The 24,409-nt window shown below is 43.6% G+C and overlaps 1 protein-coding gene and 1 long non-coding RNA gene across 14 annotated transcripts in view; one reads left to right on the top strand and one right to left on the bottom strand.

Annotated features, from left to right (window-relative positions):
- TTLL11 (tubulin tyrosine ligase like 11) overlaps nucleotides 1-24,409 on the bottom strand; it is a 290,392-nt gene that overhangs the window by 150,949 nt on the left and 115,034 nt on the right. For all 11 annotated transcript variants that reach the window (XM_055271228.2, XM_055271230.2, XM_055271234.2 and 8 more), the window contains 2 exons: nucleotides 11,715-11,810; nucleotides 10,851-10,966 (listed from right to left, as the gene is read on the bottom strand). In XM_055271228.2, the coding sequence (XP_055127203.1) occupies nucleotides 10,851-10,966; nucleotides 11,715-11,810 (212 nt within the window). The remainder of the gene's footprint in view (nucleotides 1-10,850; nucleotides 10,967-11,714; nucleotides 11,811-24,409) is intronic.
- LOC129478936 (uncharacterized) lies at nucleotides 1,654-23,939 on the top strand. 3 transcript variants are annotated; one of them, XR_008656503.2, is made up of 5 exons: nucleotides 1,654-3,333; nucleotides 9,214-9,351; nucleotides 10,874-10,975; nucleotides 21,911-22,070; nucleotides 23,604-23,939. It is a non-coding gene; the product is annotated as an uncharacterized lncRNA (long non-coding RNA). The 3 variants fall into 3 exon arrangements; XR_008656504.2 differs by having other exon boundaries at nucleotides 21,911-22,184; XR_008656505.2 differs by lacking the exon at nucleotides 21,911-22,070.

Raw genomic sequence — 24,409 nt, 5'->3', positions numbered from 1 at the left:
AGTCCTTGGCTCACCAGGTCTTCTTATGAAACTTCAGCCTGTTCTCCGGTCTGGGACACATAACTGCACACGGGGAATATTCTACCTTGGACTCTCTTGTCTCATGTGAGATCCTGCTTTAAGTCACTCTTCTTTGTACATTGGCTTACATTATATTCATTGTGGTTGTGAACATTATTGAAAATAAAGTCACCGCCTCACTGACCACAGACCTTCCTTACCCATAAGCACCTGCTTGGGTTCTGCGCTTGGCCCTGGAGACAGAGACATGAGACCCTGCCCCAAAGTTTACAGACAGAGAACAGGCCTTGGATAGGCATGAACCCAACCAGGGAATGCTAACACCTTGCAGGCACCCATCTCTTTCATGTGCTAAATACCTGCATGTCTGTTCTTTTGCAGGGCAAGAGCTGGACAGACCTGGCTTTAAATCTCAGTCTGTCTCCATAAACAGGTGGACTTGGCCATGCCACTCAACCTCTCCAAGCCTCGATGTCCTCATCTATAAAATAGAAGTAGTCATAGCCCCTACTGCAGATCCTATGTGAGGACTAGCTGGGACTATATGTGAACATTTACCACCATGCTATACACAGTCAGCACTCAAGAAACACTCCCTTGTGAACCAGGCAGAGCAGAAACTATTATTCCCTTTTTTTATAATGAAGAAACTGAACCCAAGAAAGTCTAAGTGACTTTTCTGAGACCAAGGTGGAGCTGACACTACAACCTTGGTGTCCTAAGCCCAGCATGCACTGTGTTCTGGGCTAACAACTGCCGATTCTAAAAGCACACAAACATTTAAGGTTCACTGGTGCAACTCCTAAGGAAATTTCCAAACACATTCGCTACCTCATCACTACCTGGAATAACTTTGGAAGGGCCCACAAAGAATTCAGCACTGCCATTTCCCCATAATGATGACTGACTGGCCATATGCTTGTCTAGTTTCCCATCTGCTCCATGCACGGCAAGAGGGAGAGCGTGCCTACCTGCTGGCGGAGGGGCTCGGCTCCTGTCTAATGGCCCTCTGGAATGACACTCTCACATCAGCTCAGGAAATTCTTCCCCATACATCTTGGAAATGGTTCCCTCTCAACAGACTTCCCACAAATAAGGCTTTTGCTGGTTACTTCTGACTTAATGCTTAAACGTTTTCAAATGGAAGAGAGTTGTCTGGTTTTACTTCTTGCACATAAAATAATGCACTTATCATTAGTCATCTCCTTCCTGCTCACACTTGAAAATGTATGCACATTTTTCTCATTTACTATCATCTGAAACCTGAGACCTTTCAAGGTATGGGGAATGCAATGTATCTTGAAGTCAGGAACCTCAGACAAGTTGTGGCTTTTTATGGAATGATAATAGGATGACAGTTTGGTTCTTCACTTTTTGAAAATATGATGAAACTTCTGGCTTTTGCTCCAGAAAAAAAATACACATATACACAAAATCACAGATAGCCTTCAAGACTTCATGCATTCCAGATAGAAAAACAGCTCCATAACAAACCTGCTCATGGACCCCCGACCCTGAAATAAAAGTTGGAAAAAAAAAAAAAAGGTTTTGAATACTGTGCCAGGGACTAAGAATAAAGACTGTGACACATTCATTAGAGAGAAAAAAAAATCACACAAAAAAACAAGCTCACTGCAACCTCTGCCTCCTGGGTTCAAGCGATTCTCCTGCCTTAGCCTCCTGAGTAGCTGGGATTCCAGGGAGGTGCCACCATGCCTAGCTAATTTTTATATTTTTAGTAGAGATGGGGTTTTACCAAGTTGGCCAGGCTGGTCTCGAACTCCTGACTTCACGTGATCCACTGCCTAGGCATCCCAAAGTGCTGGGATTACAGGCGTGAGCCAGTGTGCCTGGCCTCAAATTTCTTGACATTCAAGGCCATAAACCTCTGGCTTTGGGTTTCCATCTAGCTCCCACCTTCCTCTCTCCTAATCCACTCCATGCACCCATCCCTCCTGCCTACCTGAACTCCTCAAGGCTCCCCCAACAGAGACTTGTGCCTTTGTTTTCTTCACCAGGGACCTCCTTCCCCTCATTTTCATATTTCAAATCCTACTCACGCTTTAAACCTCAGCTCAAGTGCCACCTCCTTGTCAGTTTTTAAAAGTTCTTCCCATCAGGAAATAACCTCTCCCCACACTTTCCTCTCTTGGCAATTTGTCTTTATGCTTTCAGTACTTAGCACATTCCACCTTACAGATACTGATGCGTGGGTCTTGCCACCCCTACTGGCTGGCGATCTAATTCACTTCTGCAGTCTTCCCCTGACAGACAGTAAGTGCTCAATAAACACTCGAAATAAATAAATATGTTCCTCTAATCCACACGTGGTGTAAATGAAATGCAAATAAGTATGCAAATATTCATTTCTCTGTGACCCAGACTTTTTTATTTGTGTAAAATCTTCAAAGGCGCTTGGGGTCAATGTGTGCTGGTCTGCAGGGTCAGGGTTCCTGATTGAACTCTCATGTATTAGTCTGTTTTCACACTGCTATAAAGAACTACCTGAGACTGGGTAATTTATGACGAAGAGGTTTAACCGACTTACAGTTCTGCAGGCTTAACAGGAAGAATGACTCGGAGGCCTCAGGAAACTTATAATCATGGCGGAAGGCAAAGGGGAAGCAGGGACCTTCTTCACAAGGTGGCAGGAAAGAGAGAGAGAGAAGGGGGAGCTGCCACACACTTTTAAACCATCAGATCTCATGAGAACTCACTCGCTACCACAAGAACAGCATGGGTGAAACTGCCCCCATGATCCAATCACCTCCCACCAGATCTTGTGGGGACTACAATCCGAGATGAGATTTGGGTAGGGACACAGAGCCAAACCGTATCACCTCAGGAATCAGTTGAGCCCAGAATTTCAACCAAAGGTCAGCAGTGCACACATGAACGGGCCATTCAGCAGGATAGCGGATGATTCTTCAGGAAGAATCTATTCTCCAGTCAGAAAGATCATGTTCTGTGCTTCCGACAGCATGCTTAGTCTAGACAGTTAAGAACACCTCTTCGTTATTTTTGAGGGGACTTCAATAAGAGGTGCCACCAATTTAAGGGGCAGGGTTCTGGGTCTGGAGAATTTCTGATTAATGTTTCTCTAATCTTCTCCAGGACTGGACAAAGTCACATTCCTTGGTTGTACGACAAGGCCTAGCCACAAAACAGAGTCCACTGGGAGATTCCTTGTTTTCTGTTCTCTGAGAATGTTTCAACTTTATTCTAGATTCTACATAGAATCTACCGGATTTGGGGATTCATCTATTGGCACCAAACTTGGCACAGGGCCCAAGAGCTGTGCTTGGAGACAAGGTAAGAAGTAAAGCCTGAGTGCCCAATAAAACCTTTAGTGGACAAACACTTCCGAATTAGGACCACAGCTGCTTGGCAGGCTGTCTCCTCTCTTTACAGCAAACCTGGTTGTTATGGTGATAGGAAGTAATGAAACGGGGAGAGGATTGTGAAATGTTATGTGGAAAAAGGGGCTTCTGGGCCGTATATAAGTCATGTTCCAAATATATACCTTTGAATAAGAGGAAAGCAGTCCATAACCCAGCTCCCAGGCATTGCACGGCATCGTAATATCAATAAAACTCCTCCGATTTCTCCAAGCCTGTCTCTGTCTTCATTTATATTACATTGGGGTCCTGAATGGCTATGATTCTTGAGAAGGGAGTCCAGTTCCCTGAAATATCTATGTTCAGGAGAAGGAGCCCAATACTAGTAAAATGGGTCCCCTGGGAGCCAAAAATTAATCAATTGATGGAACAAGCACCTTGCTTTAAAAACAGTTGAGATCGCAATTTATTTACTTCTGCCTTTGACAGAAGTTTTAAAAAGAAAGACTTGGGCTGCCCTAATACTTTGAGTGAAAGGGGAAATTTTCCATTGATTATTCTTATTTTTTTCGCATACCTTCAAAGTTAAGCTTTGAATGTGAAATGGCAAGTGAAGACCAATACAGCCTCTTGGCCAAGCGAACACTGGTGTAGGAGTCAGGCCCAGGACCCAGTTTCCAGTCTATCTCTTACTAGCTTTGGGACTTGGGGCAAGTTTCTTACCTATCTCCAGCATAGCTTCCCCATGTATGATTCAGGGGGGAAGAACCATTATGTCCACAACTCAAACAGCTTGCCTCAAGAGCTGGTGACTTATTTGTCACCATCAGCATGATTTTAAAGGAAAGGCTGATTGACCACTTGGTGACCCTAAGAACTAGCTGTTGTCTAATGCTTTCAGATTCCATGGGCCTTTCTCACACGTGTCATTTCATATCATGACCGTGACAATCCAGCCAAGGAGATACCTGGATTTCCATTTTACAGACATGATTAGACCAAAGTGTCTTGACCACCAAGCTCAGGGTACAATGATCAGAGATTAAGGACATTATCCCAGGCCTGGCTGATACCAAGTCTGTTGTCTTGCCAGGACACAGGCTGCTCCTCTGTCAGTGATGCTTCAGTGGGAGATTCTTTTTTTTTTTTTTTTTTTTTTTGAGACGGAGTCTTGCTCTGTCGCCCAGGCTGGAGTGCAGTGGCTCTATCTTGGCTCATTGCAACCTCCGCCTTCTGGGTTCAAGCGATTCTCTTGCCTCAGCCTCCCAAGTAGCTGGAATTACAGGCGCCCACCACCAGGCCCAGCTAATTTTTGTATTTTTAGTAAAGATGGGGTTTCACCATGTTGGCCAGGCTGGTCTCAAACTGCTGACCTCATGATCCGCCCGCTTCCGCCTCCCAAAGTTCTGGGATTACAGGCATGAGCCACCGGGCCCAGCCTCAGAGGGAGATTCTTGAACCAGGGAACTGACCAGCATGATGAGTTCTAAGGTCTGGGCTTTTAGCAATAAATGAGGAGGCTGGATGAAAACAGGAGTTCTAAAAACTTCTCATAGCAAAAAAGATCCCCTCTCTTCAAAGGAAATCTAATGTAGAATGCCAACATATGAAATAGATCATTGTAGCATCCCTCTGGTTGAAAAAGAGATGGCATCCACCCAAATGTCCATCAACTGACAAACGAATACTAAATGTGGTCTATCCATCTCTTGGAATATTATTCAGCTGTAAAAAGGAATGAAGTACTGACACAAGCCACAACAAGGGTGAACTTAGAAAATATTATACTAAGTGAAAGAAGCCAATCACAAAAGACTACATAGGGTATGATTCTATTCAGATGAAATATCCAGAATAGCTAAATCCGCAGAGACAGAAAGCAGACTGTTGGTTGCCGGGAACTGAGGGGAGGGGGAATGGAGAGTGATGCTTGATGGTTTCCTTTTGGAGTGGCAAAACGCTGTGGAGCTAGTGGTGATGGTTGCACAACTTTGTGAATGTACTAAATGCCACTGAATTGTGTGCTTTCAAATGGTTCATTGTATCATATGTGAATTTTACCTCCATTTATATAATGTTTCCAGAATCCTACCCCATAAGCTTCTTGCTTCCCATGTCCCTACAGAGCCTCCAGGGAACCCTGGTAAGAAAATCAATTGAGTCACTAGATATTACAAAATGCTACCTTAGCCAAAATAGTTCACACAGGACAGATGTTTTCCTCCTTCAGGAGCCAAAGGTAATTTCTCCTAACACATGAAATAAATATCAGCCAGTGACATCTTGCTACCTGGAAACAGAACCTTCCATTGGTAACCAGCTCCAATGTCGATTCTAGTCCACAGTTATCAAGCAGCTTCATTTTTAGGATACATCATTGATTTTAAACTAAAAAATCTACTTTAAATATACCAGGAAAGAGAATAATAACTATTATTTTTTCTTTAATAATAACATTGTTTTTTCTTTCATGTCCAGTAGATACTTTCTTTCTTTTTTCTTTTTTTTTCTTTTTTTTTTTTGAGATGGAGTCTCGCTCTGTTGTCAGGCTGGAGTGCAGTGGTGTGATCTCGGCTTACTGCAACCTCTGCCTCCCAGGTTCAAGCGATTCTTCTGCCTCAGCCTCCCGAGTAGCTGGGACTACAGGCACACACCGCCATGCCTGGCTAATTTTTTTTTAATATTTTTAGTAGAGACAGGGTTTCACCATATTGGCCAGGCTGGTCTCCAACTCCTGATCTTGTGATCTGCTGTTGAGTGGTAAACTCAGCATTATCAAGCACTTACTATACATTAAAAGTTTTTCTCACTTATTTTTATTTTTATTTATTTTTTGAGACATAGTCTCACTCTATCACCCAGGCTGGAGGGTAGTGGCATGATCTCGGCTCACTGCAACCTCCATCTCCCGGGTTCAAGCGATTCTCCTGCCTCAGCCTCTCAAGTAGCTGGGATTATAGGCATGCACCACCATGCCCAGCTAATTTTTGTATTTTTAGTAGAGATGGGGTTTCACCATGTTGGCCAGGCTGGTCTTGAACTCCTGACCTCAAGTAATCTGCCCACCTCGGCCTCCCAAAGTGCTAGGATTACAGGTGTGAGCCACCGTGCCCGGCCTCTCATTGTTTATTTGAACATCATTATCCCCATTTTATAGAAAAGGATACTGAGGCTCAAAACAGCTATGTGACATCTCCAAGGACTCACCACCAGTTGGTGACAGAGTCAGGACTGGAATCTCAGGTTTTTCAGCTCCAGAGAAGGCACCCTTGAATATGCCAAGGTGGGTGTCAGCAGAGTCAAGTTCTTCCCCCAGTAGACTGCCTGAGGACTGCTTTCAGTCCCACCAAGAAACTGACCCTAGGCTACAAGACCCAGAGTTCGGGCAGATGGGTGATGCATGGACATGGGTCTGGGGCTCCTTCTGAGGACTCCTCTGCACCCATCCAGGGCAGTTTAGGGAGATGAGGAGTTTGGGGGATCTACTTTTTATCTTTAGTCTGTGTGAGGAAGTGAAGACCCGCCTCAGCAGTCTTGCTGACAAACTGTTCTCAAGAAATAACTAATGATGGACAGACATTTCAGACCCTCTTTTGCTAAAGAGTTGAAGGGAAAAGCTGGGATTCCATTTGTTTTTTTCAAAAAATAGGTCAGATTCTGTGCAAATGCTAGAAACCCTGGCTTCTAAAGGTAACTTCTAGCCTGGAAGTCTACATAACATCATTTTATGCAGTTGGAGTGACATAGTCTCAGATTTGGACACAGGATTCAGCACTACAACACTGTGCAGCATAAATCAGATAATTTTTCAACTTATTCTGAAATATTTCTAGGCAAAGGAGTTGAGAATAATTTCAGCCTTTTCCTCTGCATGGGAAATTTATCAAAATGATCATAATCCCTTACATATAAACACTCTTTATGGATCACAAAGTGCATTCATGGATGATCCTTGCTGAGTTAAAAAAAAAAAAAGGTGAAATTAAGAAAAAATACCAGTAAACGGCATTAGCTATTATCATATATCTTTATATTGTAGGTAAGAAGAGGATGAGATGAAAGGGTTTTATATTAGAAAAAAAGTCGGGCCGGGCACGGTGGCTCACGCTTGTAATCCCAGCACTTTGGGAGGCCGAGGCGGGCGGATCACGAGGTCAGGAGATCGAGACCACGGTGAAACCCCGTCTCTACTAAAAAATACAAAAAATTAGCCGGACGCGGTGGCGGGCGCCTGTAGTCCCAGCTACTCGGAGGCTGAGGCAGGAGAATGGCGTGAACCCGGGAGGCGGAGCTTGCAGTGAGCCGAGATTGCGCCACTGCACTCCAGCCCGGGCGACAGAGCGAGACTCTGTCTCAAAAAAAAAAAAAAAAAAAAAAAAAAAAAGAAAAAAAGTCAAGTTCCAACTTCTGTTGCTGGTTATCAATAAAAAAAAGTCAATGCTTTTTAAATTAAAAATGAGGTGCTGCTATTTATGACTTGATAAGTTGTAAAATGCCTTTCCTATCCTTCCCAATGGTCCTATGCCCCATTATTATTAAATTTTAGGCCTGCAGCTCATATAGATCACATAGAATGCAGCTCCTATGGATTAATTGGTGTAGGTAAAGAAAAGCAACTAGAACAAGAAAAATAAAACTAAATTTGTTTCAATGTCATTTACTGAAAATACAGTAGAACACTTCTATCCCTTCATGTTTAGGTGGCAGAGCTTAAAAAGACTCAGGCCATACAACGGCTCTTGAACTTCTTGTTCCCAATAAAGGAATAAGAATGCTGATGTGTCTCAAAAAGTGGGCAAATGATACGAACAGACACTTCTCAAAAGAAGACATTTATGCATCCAACAAAGATATGAAAAAAAGCTCATCATCACTGGTCATTAGAAAAATGCAAATCAAAACCACAGTGAGATACCATCTCACGCCAGTTAGAATGGCGATCATTAAAAAGTCAGGAAACAACAGATGCTGGAGAGAATGTGGAGAAATAGGAACGCTTTTACACTGCTGGTGGGAGTGTAAATTAGTTCAACTATTGTGGAAGACAGTATGGCGATTCCTCAAGGATCTAGAACCAGAAATACCATTTGGCCCAGCAATCCCATTACTGGGTATATACCCAAAGGATTATAAATCTTTCTACTATAAAGACACATGCACACGTATGTTTATTGCAGCACTAGTCACAGTAGCAAAGACTTGGAACCAAACCAAATGCCCATCAATCATAGACTGGATAAAGAAAATGTGGCATATATACACCATGGAATACTATACAGCCATAAAAAAGGATGAGTTCATGTCCTTTGCAGGGACATGAATGAAGCTGGAAACCATCATTCTTAGCAAACTAACACAAAAACAGAAAACCAAACACCACATGTTCTCACTCATAAGTGGGAGTTGAACAATGAGAACACATGAGCACAGGGAGGGGAATATCACACACTGGGGCCTGTTCGTGGGTGGGGACTAGGGGAGGGAATAGCATTAGGAGAAATACCTAATGTAGATGACGGGTTGATGGGTGCAGCAAACCACCATGGCAGGTGTATACCTATGTAACAAACCTGTATGTTCTGCACATGTATCCCAGAACTTAAAGAATAAAAAAGAAGAAAAACAAAAAGAATGCTGATTTGTCAAAGTCATCCTAAGAAAACTGTACTGCCAGCCATACTGGCATACATCGCTACCCAAATCTCCTTACAGTACCATACGATTTCTCATAACCTAATATCTGTTGGTGAGACCAATAACTATTAGAGAATAGATTTTTGAGGAATGAGTTTTATTGCAGTAAGTCCAACCAAATTGCAATTAATCCATTGCTTTTCCCTTGGGATGGCTAAAGAAAGCAGCTGCAGACACGTACATACTGGTGAACACATTATTTGGCTGCCACCGGGTCTGAGCTGCTCAGAGGACAGCTCTGAAGCACTGATCGGTGGAAAAAGCCACACCTGGTGGGACTGGCCCATACAAACTACAGGTAAACATTCTCAGCCGAGTCTTGCCAACAATGGCAATCTGTGCCTCACACAGTCAATAACACTCTTGACAAGAACTCAGCCGGGCTGGCGCCATCCAGCCTGACTCAGACTATGACCAATACTTCTTCAGGGTAATATTTCCTGCAGGGCAGTGGCACTCAGCCTTGGCTGCACAGCAGAACCACCTAGGGAACGTAGAAACTTTCTGTGGCCAGGCCTTCCACCCAGGGCAATTAAAATCAGCACCTCTAGAAGTGGAAACTCTAGTATTGGTATTTCTGAAAGCTGCCCAGAGGGTTCTAACGTGCAGCCAAGCGTGAGAAGCACTACCATAGGGTGATATTTGGGCTTCAGCCCAGGTGGTGAGAAGCCTTGGTAGAGGAACCTGCAAACCACCACTTGCTTGGGGAAGTCTGCATTCCTCCCAGTCTTGAACAATTACTGACAAGTGCTTTATTTGTCTGCACACATTAGGGCCAATCTGATTCATCTAGGGATATGAGAAGTGCTATTTAAGATGCCTTTGATTTTTCTTCCTGAAACATTGACACAATGGTATGTACTCAACCCCTATTCTGTGAGAGCCTGGAATTTGGTAAAAACAAAACAACACACTCAAGTGAAATATCCTTCATTTCTGGGGTGATTTCATGGAGGGAGGGCAGAGCACATATATCCACCAACAATGCAATGTAATGTACCACTGAGTGGGTGGGGACGAAGCAGAATTACAAGTGTTGTAAATATCATAGAACTGTCATTAAATTGGCCCTGCCAATTTTGAAACTAAAAGTTTATACTGCAAGAGTGTAAACATGAAGAAAATAAAAAGGAAGCAACTCTTACCACGTCCTAGTTACCTATGGCCCTCTTCTCCTGCATTTTATTGTACTTTTCCTGTGCTTGAGGATTTCAAAGAGAAGCACTATGTGTGCAATGGCAGGCAAGTGGGACGCCTAGCCTTGAGGAAGACAGCTGCTTAGAAGAGACATTCCATATGAAATTCTGGGTTGAAAATTCTTTTCTTTAAGAATGTTGAATATGGACACAGGAAGGGGAACATCACACACCAGGGCCTGTTGTGGGGTCGGTGGAGGGGAGAGGGATAGCATTAGGAGATATACCTAATGTTAAATGACAAGTTAATTGGTGCAGCACACCAACATGGCACATGTATACATATGTAACAAACCTGCACGTTGTGCACATGTACCCTAAAACTTAAAGTATAATAATAATAAAAAAAAGAAGAGACATTCCAGATTTGGATAACACTCAGAAATTCATCAACAGACGCCCATTTGTCAGATTACTCCCGATTTGAGTCACTGATTGCTTGGGGGCTGATATTTATATAACAAAGACATTTTATTAGAATTGTTTAAGATGTAAATCTCACTCACAATGGTAACAGGTTCCAAGAACTTACCTGCTTAGGATACGAAGCCGAGTTAGGAGGCAGAGTTGATAGAAATGAATGACATAAAAAAGTACTTACTGGTTCTCTCTTTTCTTCTTAAGTGGGTCCATGAGGCGCAGAGTGTCTCTGATCACAGCCACTTTCACTTCTTCATCAACGAGGCTGGGGACATTTTCAAACACCCCTGGAGAAAGCTTGAATGGGTAAGGATTCTGTGTCACTGTGGAGACCGTGATTCCGTGCCAAGTGGCTATCCAGCTAGCTCCAGGGGTTATACTAGTAAATTTTGCCTATGCTAACCTATAGAAGAAAATTTTTAAAGACTTCCTTTACACTACCTTAAGAATGTCGATTTCCTTTTATAAATTAACCAAATACATGAAGAGGAAAAATAGCACTACGTTTTTCTAATTATCAAAATGATACATGCTCACTGCAGAAAATTAAGAAATATAGAAAGGGGTTAAGAAAACTAAAATAATCCATATAATCCTCTCTAAACCCAATATTGATATCTGCTGTATTTCCTTCCAGTTTTTTTAAATGCATTTTTTGGGGGAGGGGGAGAAAAATATAACCACTGCTAAATGTATTATTTATCTTAGTGATTCAAGTATGTCAACATGACTAAATCATATTCATAGAATTTCAATTAGTTCATCTCCTGAGGCTAATTAGTTCATGTCAAAACTGATGGGAAGGCTCAGCTGCTTCTAAGTTTCCAAACCTTAAACATTGGAAAAATGGCATGCTGGGAAGTGACCATAGGTCAGACAGGCCTTATATTAATAATCTATGTTCAGAACTCAACAAAACTGAAATCATTTGACTTGAACAGAATTTGGCTATGAAAATCTGAGAATGTTCAATCTTGTTTTGTTAAGTGGGTAGGAATATTCAGCTGTATGGCAACATAGTCAATGAGATGCTCAAAATACTTACTTCGTGCTCATGTTCGATTCTCATACTGGGATTTGCATTTACTTCAAGTAGTATAGGCTTCAGATTTTTCATTAGAAGAATGTCAAAGCCTAAAATCTGGCAGGATAAACACAATTCAGAATTACTGTCTCTATTGAGCATGGTATTAGGGTCATTAAGCTGAAAATAAATTCAAACTCAGTCCCCAACCTTGGCCTTGACCCTGGCTTCTCTTGTCCACAGCCCCTCTTCCTCTGGGGGTACTTGTCAGATCAAATGGACAGCAGAAAATTTTATAGGAACCTTGATCATGGGATGAGTTCCCACAGTGCATTTCAGCACTGTCTTTGTCGTCTGAAGGGCTGTTAAGTTGATGACCTCTTTCTTCTTTAACAGGTTTTTTATTATGTTGAGGATGAGTAGTAGTCCATCGATTTCTCCCTCTGCCTTTTCTTCTTCTCTCCTTTACTAAGTGGCTTCTTAGCTAGCTCTCTGAGAACCTAAGGCTGCTTTTGCAAACCTGAGGTATACATCAGTGTCATATAAGGACCCCATTCAAAACCACCACATCGGCCGGCCTTGGTGGCTCATTCCTGTAATCCCAGCATTTTGGGAGGCCGAGGCAGGCAGATCACCTGAGGTCAGGAGTTTGAGACCAGCCTGGCCAACATGGCAAAACATCGTTTCTACTAAAAATACAAAAATTAGCTGGGTGTTGTGGCGCGAACCTGTAATCTCAGCTACATGGAAGGCTGAAGCAGAATAATTGCTTGAACCCAGGAGGTGGAGGTTGCAGTGAGCCAAGATGGTGCCACTGCACACATCCCTACAGAGTCAGAAGTGCTCAGAGCAGAACCCGGGTGAATGTATTTTGAATAAAGCAAATTCCCCAGGTGATTCAGATACACCCTCTTAGTTAAGAAGAATGGAATATTGATTAGGCACCTACTAGGCACCCATTACTACACAATGCACTGATTATTCATAGTCTCATTGAATCCTCATGACAGCATATTTGGAGAAGGGATTATGTGCTCCACTTTACAGAAGCAGAAACTGAAACTCAGGAAGGCCAGTGGATTTCCCAGAGACCGCCTAGCTAGTTAGTCAATGACAGAGCTGGCTTTCACACCCAAGCAGGACTGACTACGCAATTTGTGTGGCCTAGTGCAACATGAAAATGCGGGGCCCTTTGTTCAAAAAGGACGAACAGTTTCACATAGTTAAACCAAGCTCAGAGCCCTTCTAAGCGCAGGGCCCTGTGTGACCGCCCTGCACAGTTGCAGTTCTCCAACACCCTTTGCTTCACGCCTGCTCTTAAATCCAGCACTCTGCCTTGGGTGAAGCTTTGTCTTCCCGTCACTCGGGTTTCTTTCCATTCCTTCAGGTCCTACAATTGGGGCCAGCCACTCATGAGCATCTTGTTCTCTCTGCCTAGAACAACTCTTCATCTGGATAACTTTTGCTCATCCTTGAGATTTGCTGCCCCTAATGAGATTCTGATTCAGACGACAAGAACTTCCGATTCTCCAGAGGACTCTCATTATGGCTACAGAAGTGATAATGCAGAAAATTTCTAACATAATTAATAAAACCTCAAAGTCTCAAAAAATACTGTGGAGAATAAAGAGAAAAAAGAAAAAGATAGGGTTGTAGACTCCCCTTCTCTGTGGATTCAAGGAGGAAAGATGAGGGAAATCCATTTACTAGTCTATATAGAATAGGCATTAGTTAAATGATAATTATTAAACTGTAGCTTCATCCTTATTAATGAAATTAGAGCCTGAATGACCATTTTTGGGGGGTGATTCAAGATGAAGTTATATTTCAATGAAGGGCAATAAGGATGAAAAGTTGGGAAAAGTCATCCTCACTCTATTTTTCTTTCCTTGGTCATGAAAAGAAAGAAATGGAAATTCAGTAGAAAATGTTACATGTATTATAGATCTGCTTAATAATACATGACAAGTGGATGTGAGTGATGAGGCCTTTTAGAGACTCTGGTGACATCATCAGTCTAACTTCAGACCTGGTCTGAGACACATGATGTTGATGAGGCTACAGAGAGCAGCAGGCTGTGGTGATGACGTTTATCATCCTTAGTCATCGACTCTTACCTTTTGCTATAGTTTGTACTTTCTCAGCCTGGTGGACTCTTCCCAGCTCAATATCCAGTGGTTTCATGAATGTAAAGCTGGGAATGCTGGGAGCTGGAGCATGGGTGGTAAAGCCTCATCAGCCCTGTTGGTCTACACCCACTGGTGGCATGAAATTTTCCAGAACCTCAACTTGAGTGCATGTTTTTAATATGCTGGGTCTTGTACAGGAATGCTTTGGAGTTAGAAAGACCTGGGCTCCAATCCCAGCTCAGTCCCTTACACTAGCTACATGACTCTAGGTAAGGTGCTTAGCCACTCTGAGCTTCAATGATCTCATCTGAAAAATGAGGATAACAATAGCTCTCTGTCAGGGTTGTTGATAATGGCAGTGAAAAGCAATACCTAGGCCTAGGCTCATCATATAGAAGGTACTCAATATTTGCTATCTCTTTCCAGTTTCCTGCCAATTGCACCAAAAAGAAATGGCATTAGTGTGCTTTGTAGTCAAGAGGGGCTCCTTTCATATCTTAGTTCTGCCTTTAACTTGTGTGACTACAGCAAGTTACTTAGCAGCTCTAAGCCCAAATTTCCTCATCTATAAAATGGAACTATGAATGGTACTTACTTACCTTAGTTCATCCATTCAGAAAATATTTATTTTTAATTTAATTTAATTTTTTTTTGAGGCGGGGTTTCTCTCTTGTTGCCCAGGCTGGAGTGCAGTGGCACCATCTCAGCTCACTGCAACCTCCACCTCCCAGGTTCAAGCGATTCTCCTGCCTCAGCCTCCTGAGTAGCTGGGATTACAGGCATGTGCCACCACGCCTGGCTAATTTTTGTATTTTTAGTAGAGACGGGGTTTCACCACGTTGGCCAGGCTAGTCTCGAACTCCTGACCTCAGGTGCTCCGCCTGCCTTGTCCTCCCAAAGTTCTGGGATTACAGGTGTGAGCCACCGCGTCCAGCCCAGATAATATTTATTTAATGCTTTCTATATCCCAAGAACTATTCTAGCTGCTGGAAAGACAACAGTGAACTAAACAAAGTCTTAGACTCCAGTAGGGAGAAAAGATCAAATAAAGATAATGCAATATAACATTTTTTGCACAGTGCTTGATACACAGAAGGTGCTTAATGAGAGCCAGCTTTGTGACGTTTTTTCACAAGTTCAAGGAAATATGCATGATTTTCTTTTCAAAAGTCCAATAAAATATGTAGCATCAATGGATCTTAATAAACAGAATCACAGAACTGGGAGATATGTAGAGTTATCTTGTCATAAAATCACAGAATGTCCCAGCTGGCAGAAAATCAGGTATTTACTTGGTCCAGTGGTTTTCAAACCAGGGTTCTTTTCTGGGGTCCCAAGGGGGAGGCCAACCAGATCAGATCAAATTTTACCTTTTACCTATGTGATAAACTGGGGTTCCCAGGGAAAAAGCTTTACTTATTATTTATTTTTTTTTTTTTGAAAATCCACTTTGTGCAGACAAGGAACATGCAGCTGAGAATGGGGAAAGCCTCTTTCCAAGTCCCTCTAACGGAGCAGGAATTGTCAAACGGAGAGAGAGCTTTTCAACCATGTTATATTCTGCCTCCCCAAGTAATTCAATCAGCAATTTTGTGTTGAGCACCTTCTACTTGAGGGGCTCCCTGGGGGGTTTAAAGATATCTGTCCTTCATTCTAGAAGCTTCAAATCAAGTTGGGGAGATTCCTGAGCCATTCATTATAAATTTATGCAAAGGCTCCAAACTACATCCCAACAACAGGGGTTCCTTCCTGAGCCCCACACCTACACTTCCATATGCATCCACTTCCATACACATTCCATATGTCCCCAACTGGGAGGTCCTAGAGTCCACAAATTCAGTGTATCCAAATGCACTCTGTGGTCTACTGTTTCTAAGATGGTCCCAATGATCCCTGCCTCCTGGTATTCATTCCTTTTGTGCACACACTGGGGTGTGACCTCACCTAGTGACTTGTTTCTAACAGAATAGGGAAGAAATGATGAAATATCACCTCTAATATTGGGTTATAAAAAGACTGTGGTTTCCATCTTGGGGTGCTTTCTCTCACTCTCTTGCTACTCACTCAGAGGGAGGCCACCTGCCATATTGTCGTGAGCTGTCCCATGGAGAGGCCCAGGTGGCAAGGAACTGATTTCTCCAGCCAACAGTTAGGGGTTACCTGAGACCTGCCAACAGCCATGGGAGTGGGCTTGGAGGAGGAGATTTCCCCAGTGAAGTTCTGAGATGACTGCAGTCCTGACCAATGTGTGGGTTGCAGCCTTGTGAGACACTTCGAGCCAGAAGCAGTCAGCTAAGCCTAAATTCCTGATCCACGTATACTGCGAGATAGTGGGTATTTGTTGTTTTAAGCTGCTAAGGTTTGGGGTAATTTGCTACACAGCAGTAGACAATGAATACACTATATTTTTCTAAAATCTCCTTTGCTTTCTGTATTCCTTATCCACCCAATCACACAAGTCAAAACTTTCCCTTCATCCCTTACAACCAGCTGGCCACTAACACCTGCACACTCTACCTCCTAAAAAGCTTTCTAGACCTGGCCCATCCCCTCTGCTTCTACTCTCCAAAAGTCTGTGCCACCTCTCACTTTTCCTCTGCTCTCAAACTCACTCCTCTAATTCATCTGACACAAGGTGCTGCCAGAGCCATTTTTCTAAAGTGCAAATAGACTATTAACACTCCTTTGCCCAAAATCCCTGTCTACAAAATGAAGCCCAAGTCCCACAGCATGTCCTACAAATTGCTCTATGGCCTGACATCTGTCAACACTCCAGCTTTATCTCCTCCCACTTGCTACTACTACACATCTTGGGCTCTCATTGTGCTGAAACGTTAGTAGTTCAAGGATGCTTTACTGTTCTCTGCCTTCATACTTTTCTGCCTGAAGGCATTACTTACTTTGTCAATTATTTATTGGGCACTACTAGATACCAGGCACTGTTCTTGGCACTGAGCATAAAGCAGCGATAAGACAAAACTCCTACCCCCTTGTAGCTTATGTTTTAGAGGGGAGAGATACCACAAGCAAGTCAATAATGAAAGTAAGGTAAGAACACAGAGTGTGATACAGTGGGTGGAGGAGAGCATTTGGTGATCTACCTAGGAGGGCCAGGGGGCGCCTTTCTTTTTTTTTTTTTTTCATAGCAAAATAAGTTTTTTATTGAAGAAGATAAATTCAGAGAATGAGATTTGGATTCCAGTTCTAATACAAACCCTGGACATGTATACTTGAGTGAAACACCTTACCATTGCAATAACCCATCTCCAGACTATAAAATAAGGAAATATCTTGGTGCCTTACCTATTTCATAGGAAGGACTGAAACAAGTAAATCAAGGGAAAGCACTTTGTGAACTGTAGGAAAAGCACCAAAAGCTCTGATGATAGTAATGTCAGTTCCTATTAGCTCTCCACTAACCTAGATCCAGCAGTTCTGCAGTTGAACCAACTACCTTCCCACCCACCTCACATGCAGCCCTCCAGATAGATCCTGTGGTTTTCTAGTTGACCATACTTGTAAGAACCTCAGATTCCTCCTGTCCACCAGTATGAGTCTTGTCTAGTTCTACCATTTGACCCAGCCATCCCATTACTGGGTATATACCCAAAGGATTATAAATCATGCTGCTATAAAGACACATGCACATGTATGTTTATTGTGGCACTATTCACAATAGCAAAGACTTGGAACCAACCCAAATGTCCATCAATGATAGACTGGATTAAGAAAATGTGGCACATATACACCATGGAATACTATGCAGCCATAAAAAAGGGAGGCCTTTCTAAAGAGGAGACACTTGTCATTCCATTGTCTCTGGCCAGAACAGTTTCTGATGAGAACATTGTGGTTATTCTTTGTTCTTCTGCACATAGTGTATCTTTTCTTTCTGACTGCCTTTAAGATTTTCTGATCATCACTGGTTTTCCAACAGTGTGATTATAATCTGGGGGGAGTGTGTGTGTGTGTGCATGTTTGTGTATTTTACTTGGAATGTCTTGAGCTTCTTAGATTGTGGGTTTATAGTTTTTTTTCAAATTTAGAAAATTTTGGCCATTATTTCTTCAGAAGTTTTTTTTTTATATATATATTCCCTCTCTCTTCTGCCCTGGGACTTCAATTACACATATGTTAGACCACCTAATATTGGACCATAATCCACTGAGGGTCTGTTCTTTTTTTTCTTGTCATTTTTCTCTATTTAATTTTGGACACATTCTATTGCTATGTCTTCAAGTTCACTGATGATTTCTTCTTCAGTGTCTAATTTGCTGTTAATCATATCCAGTGATATTTTCATCTCAGAGATTATATTTTCTGTTATAGAAGTTTCATTTGGCTCTTTTCACTAGTTTCAATTTCTCTCTTCACTAAGCTCATATGTTCCTTAAAATTTGTGTATATAGTTATAATAGCTGTTTTAGTATCCTTTTCCTGCTAGTTTCATCATTTCTGATATTTTTGGATCTGTTTCTCTTAAATGATTTCCCCACTGGTAAAGGTTACCTTTTCCTGTTTTGTGGAATGTTTAGAGATTTTTTATAATTGAATGCTGGACGTTGTGATATTTCAATGCTGAGTGTCTGGACTTTGTCTTTCTTTTAAAGTGCTGGGCTTTGTTTTGGCAGTCAGTTATTTGCAAATCAGCCTGATGCCTTCAAAGCCTTTTGCTTAAGGTGAATAGGATGGGTCTAGAGTAACCTTCATCCCAGGGAGGATTTAACCCTCCCTGTTAAGGCAGAACTTCTTTGGAGACTCCATTGCATGCTCCCAGCCATCACCAAAGACTCTTCTTTCTGACTGTTTGGGGCTCGAATGCCTCCGTGCCCTGTGTGAGCCCTGGAAATGGTTCAGCTGATCAGTCCCCCAGTTATTCTTTGTCCAGCTTTGTGGATTAACCCTCCATATATGCATGGCCTAGGACTCAGCAGAGACCCACCGAGATCTCATGCAGCTTTCTGGAGCTCTTTTCCTGCTTAGCTCCTTCCTTTCTGTAATTCTGCCCCACAAATTCCAGCCACCTTAGCCTTCCCAAACTTCAATCTTCATCTCCTCAACTCAATGAGGTCACTGGACGCTGTTTAGGTTCACCTCCTCTGTGTCCATATTCCAAAAATTGCCCCCAGATGAAAAGCTGAGGCAACCATAAGACTCACCTTGTTTTTTTCCCCCTTTTCTCAGAGATCACAGTGCTGAGCTATCTGTGGTCCAAAGTCTGAAAATGTTTCTTTCATGTACACATTCATATATATTTCTGGTAGTCTAGTTGTTTGCAGAAGGAGGTTATTGTTACTCCCTCAACACCAGAAGCAAAAGTCTCAGGGAGGTGACATATGGACAGGGGCTGAATAAAGTGAGAGAATAAGTCATTTTTGGGCTGGGCATGGTGGCTCACACCTGTAATCCCAGCACTTTGGGAGGCCGAGGCGGGTGGATCACCTGAGGTCAGGAGTTCAAGACCAGCCTCACCAACATGGTGAAACCCTGTCTCTACTAAAAATATTTTTAAACAATTAGCTGGGCGTGGTGGTGAGTAGCTATAATCCCAGCTACTTGGGAGGCTGGGGCAGGAGAATCGCTTGAACCCAGGAGGCAGAGGTTGCAGTGAGTGAGTGCCATTGCACTCCAGCCTGGGTCAACAAGAGTGAAACTCCAACTCCAAAAAAAAAAGAAGAAATCATGTTTGAATAGCTGGGGAAGAGCATTCCAGGGAGAGGGAACAGCAAGAACAAAGGCCACTTCTGAAGAACAGCAAAGAGTGAGCGAAACGGAGAGTGGCAGAAGATGAGGTCAGATAGACAAGGGGCAGATGGCGCTGCATCTTGTAGACCATGAGAAGTAGCCAGGATTGTAAGTGCAATGAAAAAGGCAATGGAGGGTTTCAGTGAGGAAAGTAACTGGATCCAACTTGTGTTTTAAAGCATCTCCTTGGCTACAGTGAGAAAAATAGGCTATAGGCAGCAAGGGTGGCTACGGCAGCCATTCAGGTGTGAGGTGATGGCTGCCTAGACTGGGATGGCAAGAGTGGAGTTGGTTAGAAGTGGTTACATTTGGGAATATTTTAAAGGATATTTGCAAGAGTTGCTTATGGATTGGATGTATGAAGGAGGGAAACAGAAAAAAGAAGGATGTCTCAGGCTTTTGGTCTGAGTGACTGACTGAATGCCGTTCATTTACTGAAACAGTAAAGACGATAGAGAGTAGGTTTGGGAGGGAAGTCAAGAGCTTGACTTTGGACATGTTCAGTGTTTGATGGCTATTAACTATCCAAGTAGAAAATTAAAGTAGGCACTGGGATATACCAATCTGGAGCTCAAGGAAAGGTCAGGACTGGAAATACAGCTATAGGCGCCAGTAGTGTAGAGCTGGTGCTTAAAGCCATGGGGGCTACGTGGGATCATTTAGGAGTGATTGTGAATAGGGGGATACCTTTCCAAGGATGGAGGCCTGAGACTCTCCAACACTGACAGGTCCAGAAGAAGAGGCTGAGAAGCAGCAGCCAGGGAGGTAGGAGAGAAACTGGGAGTGTATGCTTCTATCATATTCTGCTTGGCAAACCCTTCTTCATGCTTTATGCTCCAGCTTAAACATCTCCTCCTCAGGGAAGCCTTCTCTGACAGGGTTAGGCAAAGTTAGCGACTCCCTTTTCTGGGCTCTCCCAGCATCCCACATGGACCCTCTCATAGCATTTCTTACAAGGGACCAGAGTTCTCATGAGTCAGCTCTCCCCACTACACTGTGCGCCCCCTCAGAGCAGGGACCTTGTCTTATCCATAACCACACGCCCAGACTAGCTCAGGGCTTGTCTCAGTGGGTGCCCAGGGAATGTGTTAGAGTCCAAAGGAAGAAAAAGCTGAAATATCAGAAGTTGTTTTTGGAGGAAGGCTTTATCTAGGAGGTGGGGCTTGAATAGCACCTTAGAAGGCATTGAAGTTCAAGAAACAGCAAGAATGGGAGAGAGCATGCCAGGTCAGCCGAGACAGAAGAGAACCAAAGGGCAGCAATGGGAAAGCATAAATTATGTCCAAGACAGCAATTGGATCTGTTTTTCAAGACTGCAGGGTTCAGGGAGGGTACAGGGAAGCTAGACTGGGGCTGGGGTCAGGGGTGACAAACGCCGGGCTAAGGAAATGGTTTTCAAACTATGCTCCTTAGAACACTCGTGTTCCCTTTAGGTTTAAAATGTGAATATTTCATGGTTTCTTATAACTTTAAGGCACTTCATCATAGACAAATTTGAGAGCTGTTGTGGTTACAGATAACAAACCATGGAATAATCATAAAAACTCATTTATTAAGTGATTCCTATGTGTTAGGTGCTGTGCTAAACATTCTTCCTAGTTTGCTCTCATTTGCGCTTACAACAATTCTGAGAGGGAGGTACAAATACGGTCTCTAACTGCAGATAAGGAAGCTGAGGCTAAGAATTGTTAACTTGCCAAGCAGACCAGCTAGAGGTGCCACGGTTAGCCCAAACCCAGGCTGTCTAAGAACCAAATCCAAGCCCTTGACCACTCACTGCATTGCTCCTTGGCCTTCTTCCCTTGGGGTGACTGGCTGAAGGGTAAGGAGAAGGTCAAAAAAAACAAAGAAGAAAGAGGAGAAACATCTTAGGCTTTAGGAACAGCGTCTCCTTCAGGCATCTAAGGGAAAGGATCACGGCCAAGGAGATAATTAGATACAGAGAGCTAGAAGAAGATACAGACCAAGCAATGGAACTGGGAAAGAACGTTCTTGAAAGCTGGGCTGGAAGCCTTTCCTCTGCATGTGTTATTTCTGCCATATGATTCATCTACACTGAGACAGGCCTTGCTGTATAAGTCAGAGTCATACTGGTGCCCTCAAGAAGACTGACACGAGGATATGTTGCTGGGAGCTACCTAGGCAATGACAGGAGACAGGCTGACAGGCTGGAATGACAGGGAGGCCACGTTCCTCGGCAGCAGATTACAGGAAACCTGCCCACAGCCGGAGCAGTGCCCGCAACTGCTCTGGGCCATCACAATTTCCCAAGTAGTTATTGTGGCTATGATTGGAAAGGGGTCACCGTCACATGTTTAAGATAAATGCAATTTCTTTGGCTAGAGTTTACGTTCTGGAATGCTGCAATCTGAGTCAAGCCCAGGCAACAAGCGAGAGGGGCTGTACGGCAAAGAAGTCATGTGTTCTATCTGCACGGAACATTACAGCTTGAAAAGCCATTCATAATCTTTATCTCATCGGAATTTGACAACAATCCTGTGAGGTAGGCAAGGAAGATGAGGCACAGAGAAGTTGAGTGACTTATACAAGAACACACAGCAAGTCAGTGGCAGAACCTAACTGGGTCCCTAAATCTCTAGGTTCCAAGTCAGCTCAGGTATGTGAGACCCAAACTCAGAAGTGTTCTTACAAGTGATAAGAATAAAGTAAGAGAGGGCTCCAAGGAGAAAAGGATACCATTTTCTTTCTTTCTCTTTTTTTTTTTTTGAGACTGAGTCTCGCTCTGTCACCCAGGCTGGAGTGCAGTGGTGCGATCTCGGCTCACCGCAAGCTCCGCCTCCTGGGTTCACGCCATTCTCCTGCCTCAGCCTCCCGAGTAGCTGGGACTACAGGCGCCTGCCACAACGCCCGGCTAATTTTTTGTAATTTTTTTTGGTAAAGATGGGGTTTCACCATGTTAGCCAGGATGGTCTCGATCTCCTGACCTCATGATCCACCCGCCTCAGCCTCCCAAAGTGCTGGGATTACAGGCGTGAGCCACCAAGCCTGGCCCAAGGATACCATTTTCTCCCTTAATGACTGGGAATCTGAAATGTATAGTAAGACAAATTCCAAATATCTAACACCTTATACCCTGTCGAAGTATTGTCACCCACATTACTTCACAGTAAAAGGCAGGCAGGGAAGTGAGCATAGGTGATTTACAGAGAAAGAAGCAGAGGCTCAGAGTGGTGAAGAAACATGCCCAAGCTCACACAGCTGGGAAGAGGAAGAGCGCTTCCTTGAGCCTGGCCTCTCCCCGCCGTGCTCCTCCTCTTGCCCAGGCCTGGAAGCATTTAGTGTGGTCAAGCAATGGGAAACGGTCCCAAGACTGTGGTTCCATTTGCAGACATGATCTGTCCAAACCAGTGGCTCCCTCCCTGTCTGCCCCCTCCACCAGCTCCCCACAGCTTGGGCCCCACTGATGGCTGCCCCACGAAGCCTGTCCATAGCAAGACATGTTGCAAAACAACCAGCCTGGCCCTCCACCCTGCCACTCGGTCCAAGCCAGGCCTCTGTGGCTTGGCTCTGCATGCCGGGCCCACATGATAGTTCTAGAATAGCTGTCATTGTCAAACAGATCTGACCACATGGTCCCCCGGGATGACCCCTGGACATGTCCACGTTGCAACTTATCTCCTTGACCCTAGCTTTTTGATGACTTACGTCAGGACTTGTTTTCTCTGGTCCTACCTCTAAGTTCTGCCCTTTTCTCCTTTCTAATGTTTTAAGCCACCTACCTGATGGCTGAGCTGTCCATCCTCCCTGGGAACCAAAGGCCAGGGGTCCAGTTTCTCAGGACAGATTTCTGGATGGCAATTACCCCTTCCTGGTACTGATCATGGCCTGAATAGCCCTCCAAAAGGTGCCGCCAGCCTGCCTGGAAATCCTGCTGACTGGCGCCCAGCCCCTGGGGTGTCCTCTCTGGGTTTGGGGCTGCACTTTGGGACCAGCCTCCTCTTCTGCTGTTGAATGAATGCCCCATCCACTAGAGACACTGGCCCACTCCCTCCGTTCTCACTTCTTGTCCCAACAGACCTGTCACCTGCCTGCCGTAGACTGGAAATAACCCAAATGTTCCTTGACAGAAGAACTGATAATAAATTGTGCATATTCACAGTGGAATCTACAACAGTGCAAATGAGGCAATACCCACGACCCCCACCAGCATGGGTGGACCTCGGAAACCTTATGTGTAGTGGAAAAGAATGTTGCAGGAGACTCCACACTTTATAATAGCATTTTTTTTTTTTTTTATTATACTTTAGGGTTTTAGGGTACAAGTGCACAATGTGCAGGTTTGTTACAAATGTATCCATGTGCCATGTTGATTTCCTGCACCCATTAACTCGTCATTTAGCATTAGGTGTATCTCCTAATGCTGTCCCTCCCCCCTCCCCCACCCCACAACAGTCCCCAGAGCGTGATGTTCCCCTTCCTGTGTCCATGAGTTCTCATTGTTCAATTCCCACCTATGAGTGAGAACATGCGGTGTTTGGTTTTTTGTCCTTGCGATAGTTTACTGAGAATGATGTTTTCCAGTTTCATCCATGTCCCTACAAAGGACACGAACTCATCATTTTTTATGGCTGCATAGTATTCCATGGTGTATATGTGCCACATTTTCTTAATCCAGTTTATCGTCGTTGGACATTTGGGTTGGTTCCAAGTCTTTGCTATTGTGAATAGTGCCGCAATAAACATACGTGTGCATGTGTCTTTATAGCAGCATGATTTATAGTCCTTTGGGTATATACCCAGTAATGGGATGGCTGGGTCAAATGGTATTTCTAGTTCTAGATCCCTGAGGAATCGCCACACTGACTTCCACAATGGTTGAAC

The sequence above is a fragment of the Symphalangus syndactylus genome, chromosome 3 (genome assembly GCF_028878055.3).
Source record: "Symphalangus syndactylus isolate Jambi chromosome 3, NHGRI_mSymSyn1-v2.1_pri, whole genome shotgun sequence".
In the NCBI taxonomy this organism is placed as follows: Eukaryota; Metazoa; Chordata; class Mammalia; order Primates; family Hylobatidae; genus Symphalangus; species Symphalangus syndactylus.
Note: the sequence above shows the minus strand (reverse complement) of the source record. Positions and strands in the feature narration are given on the sequence as shown.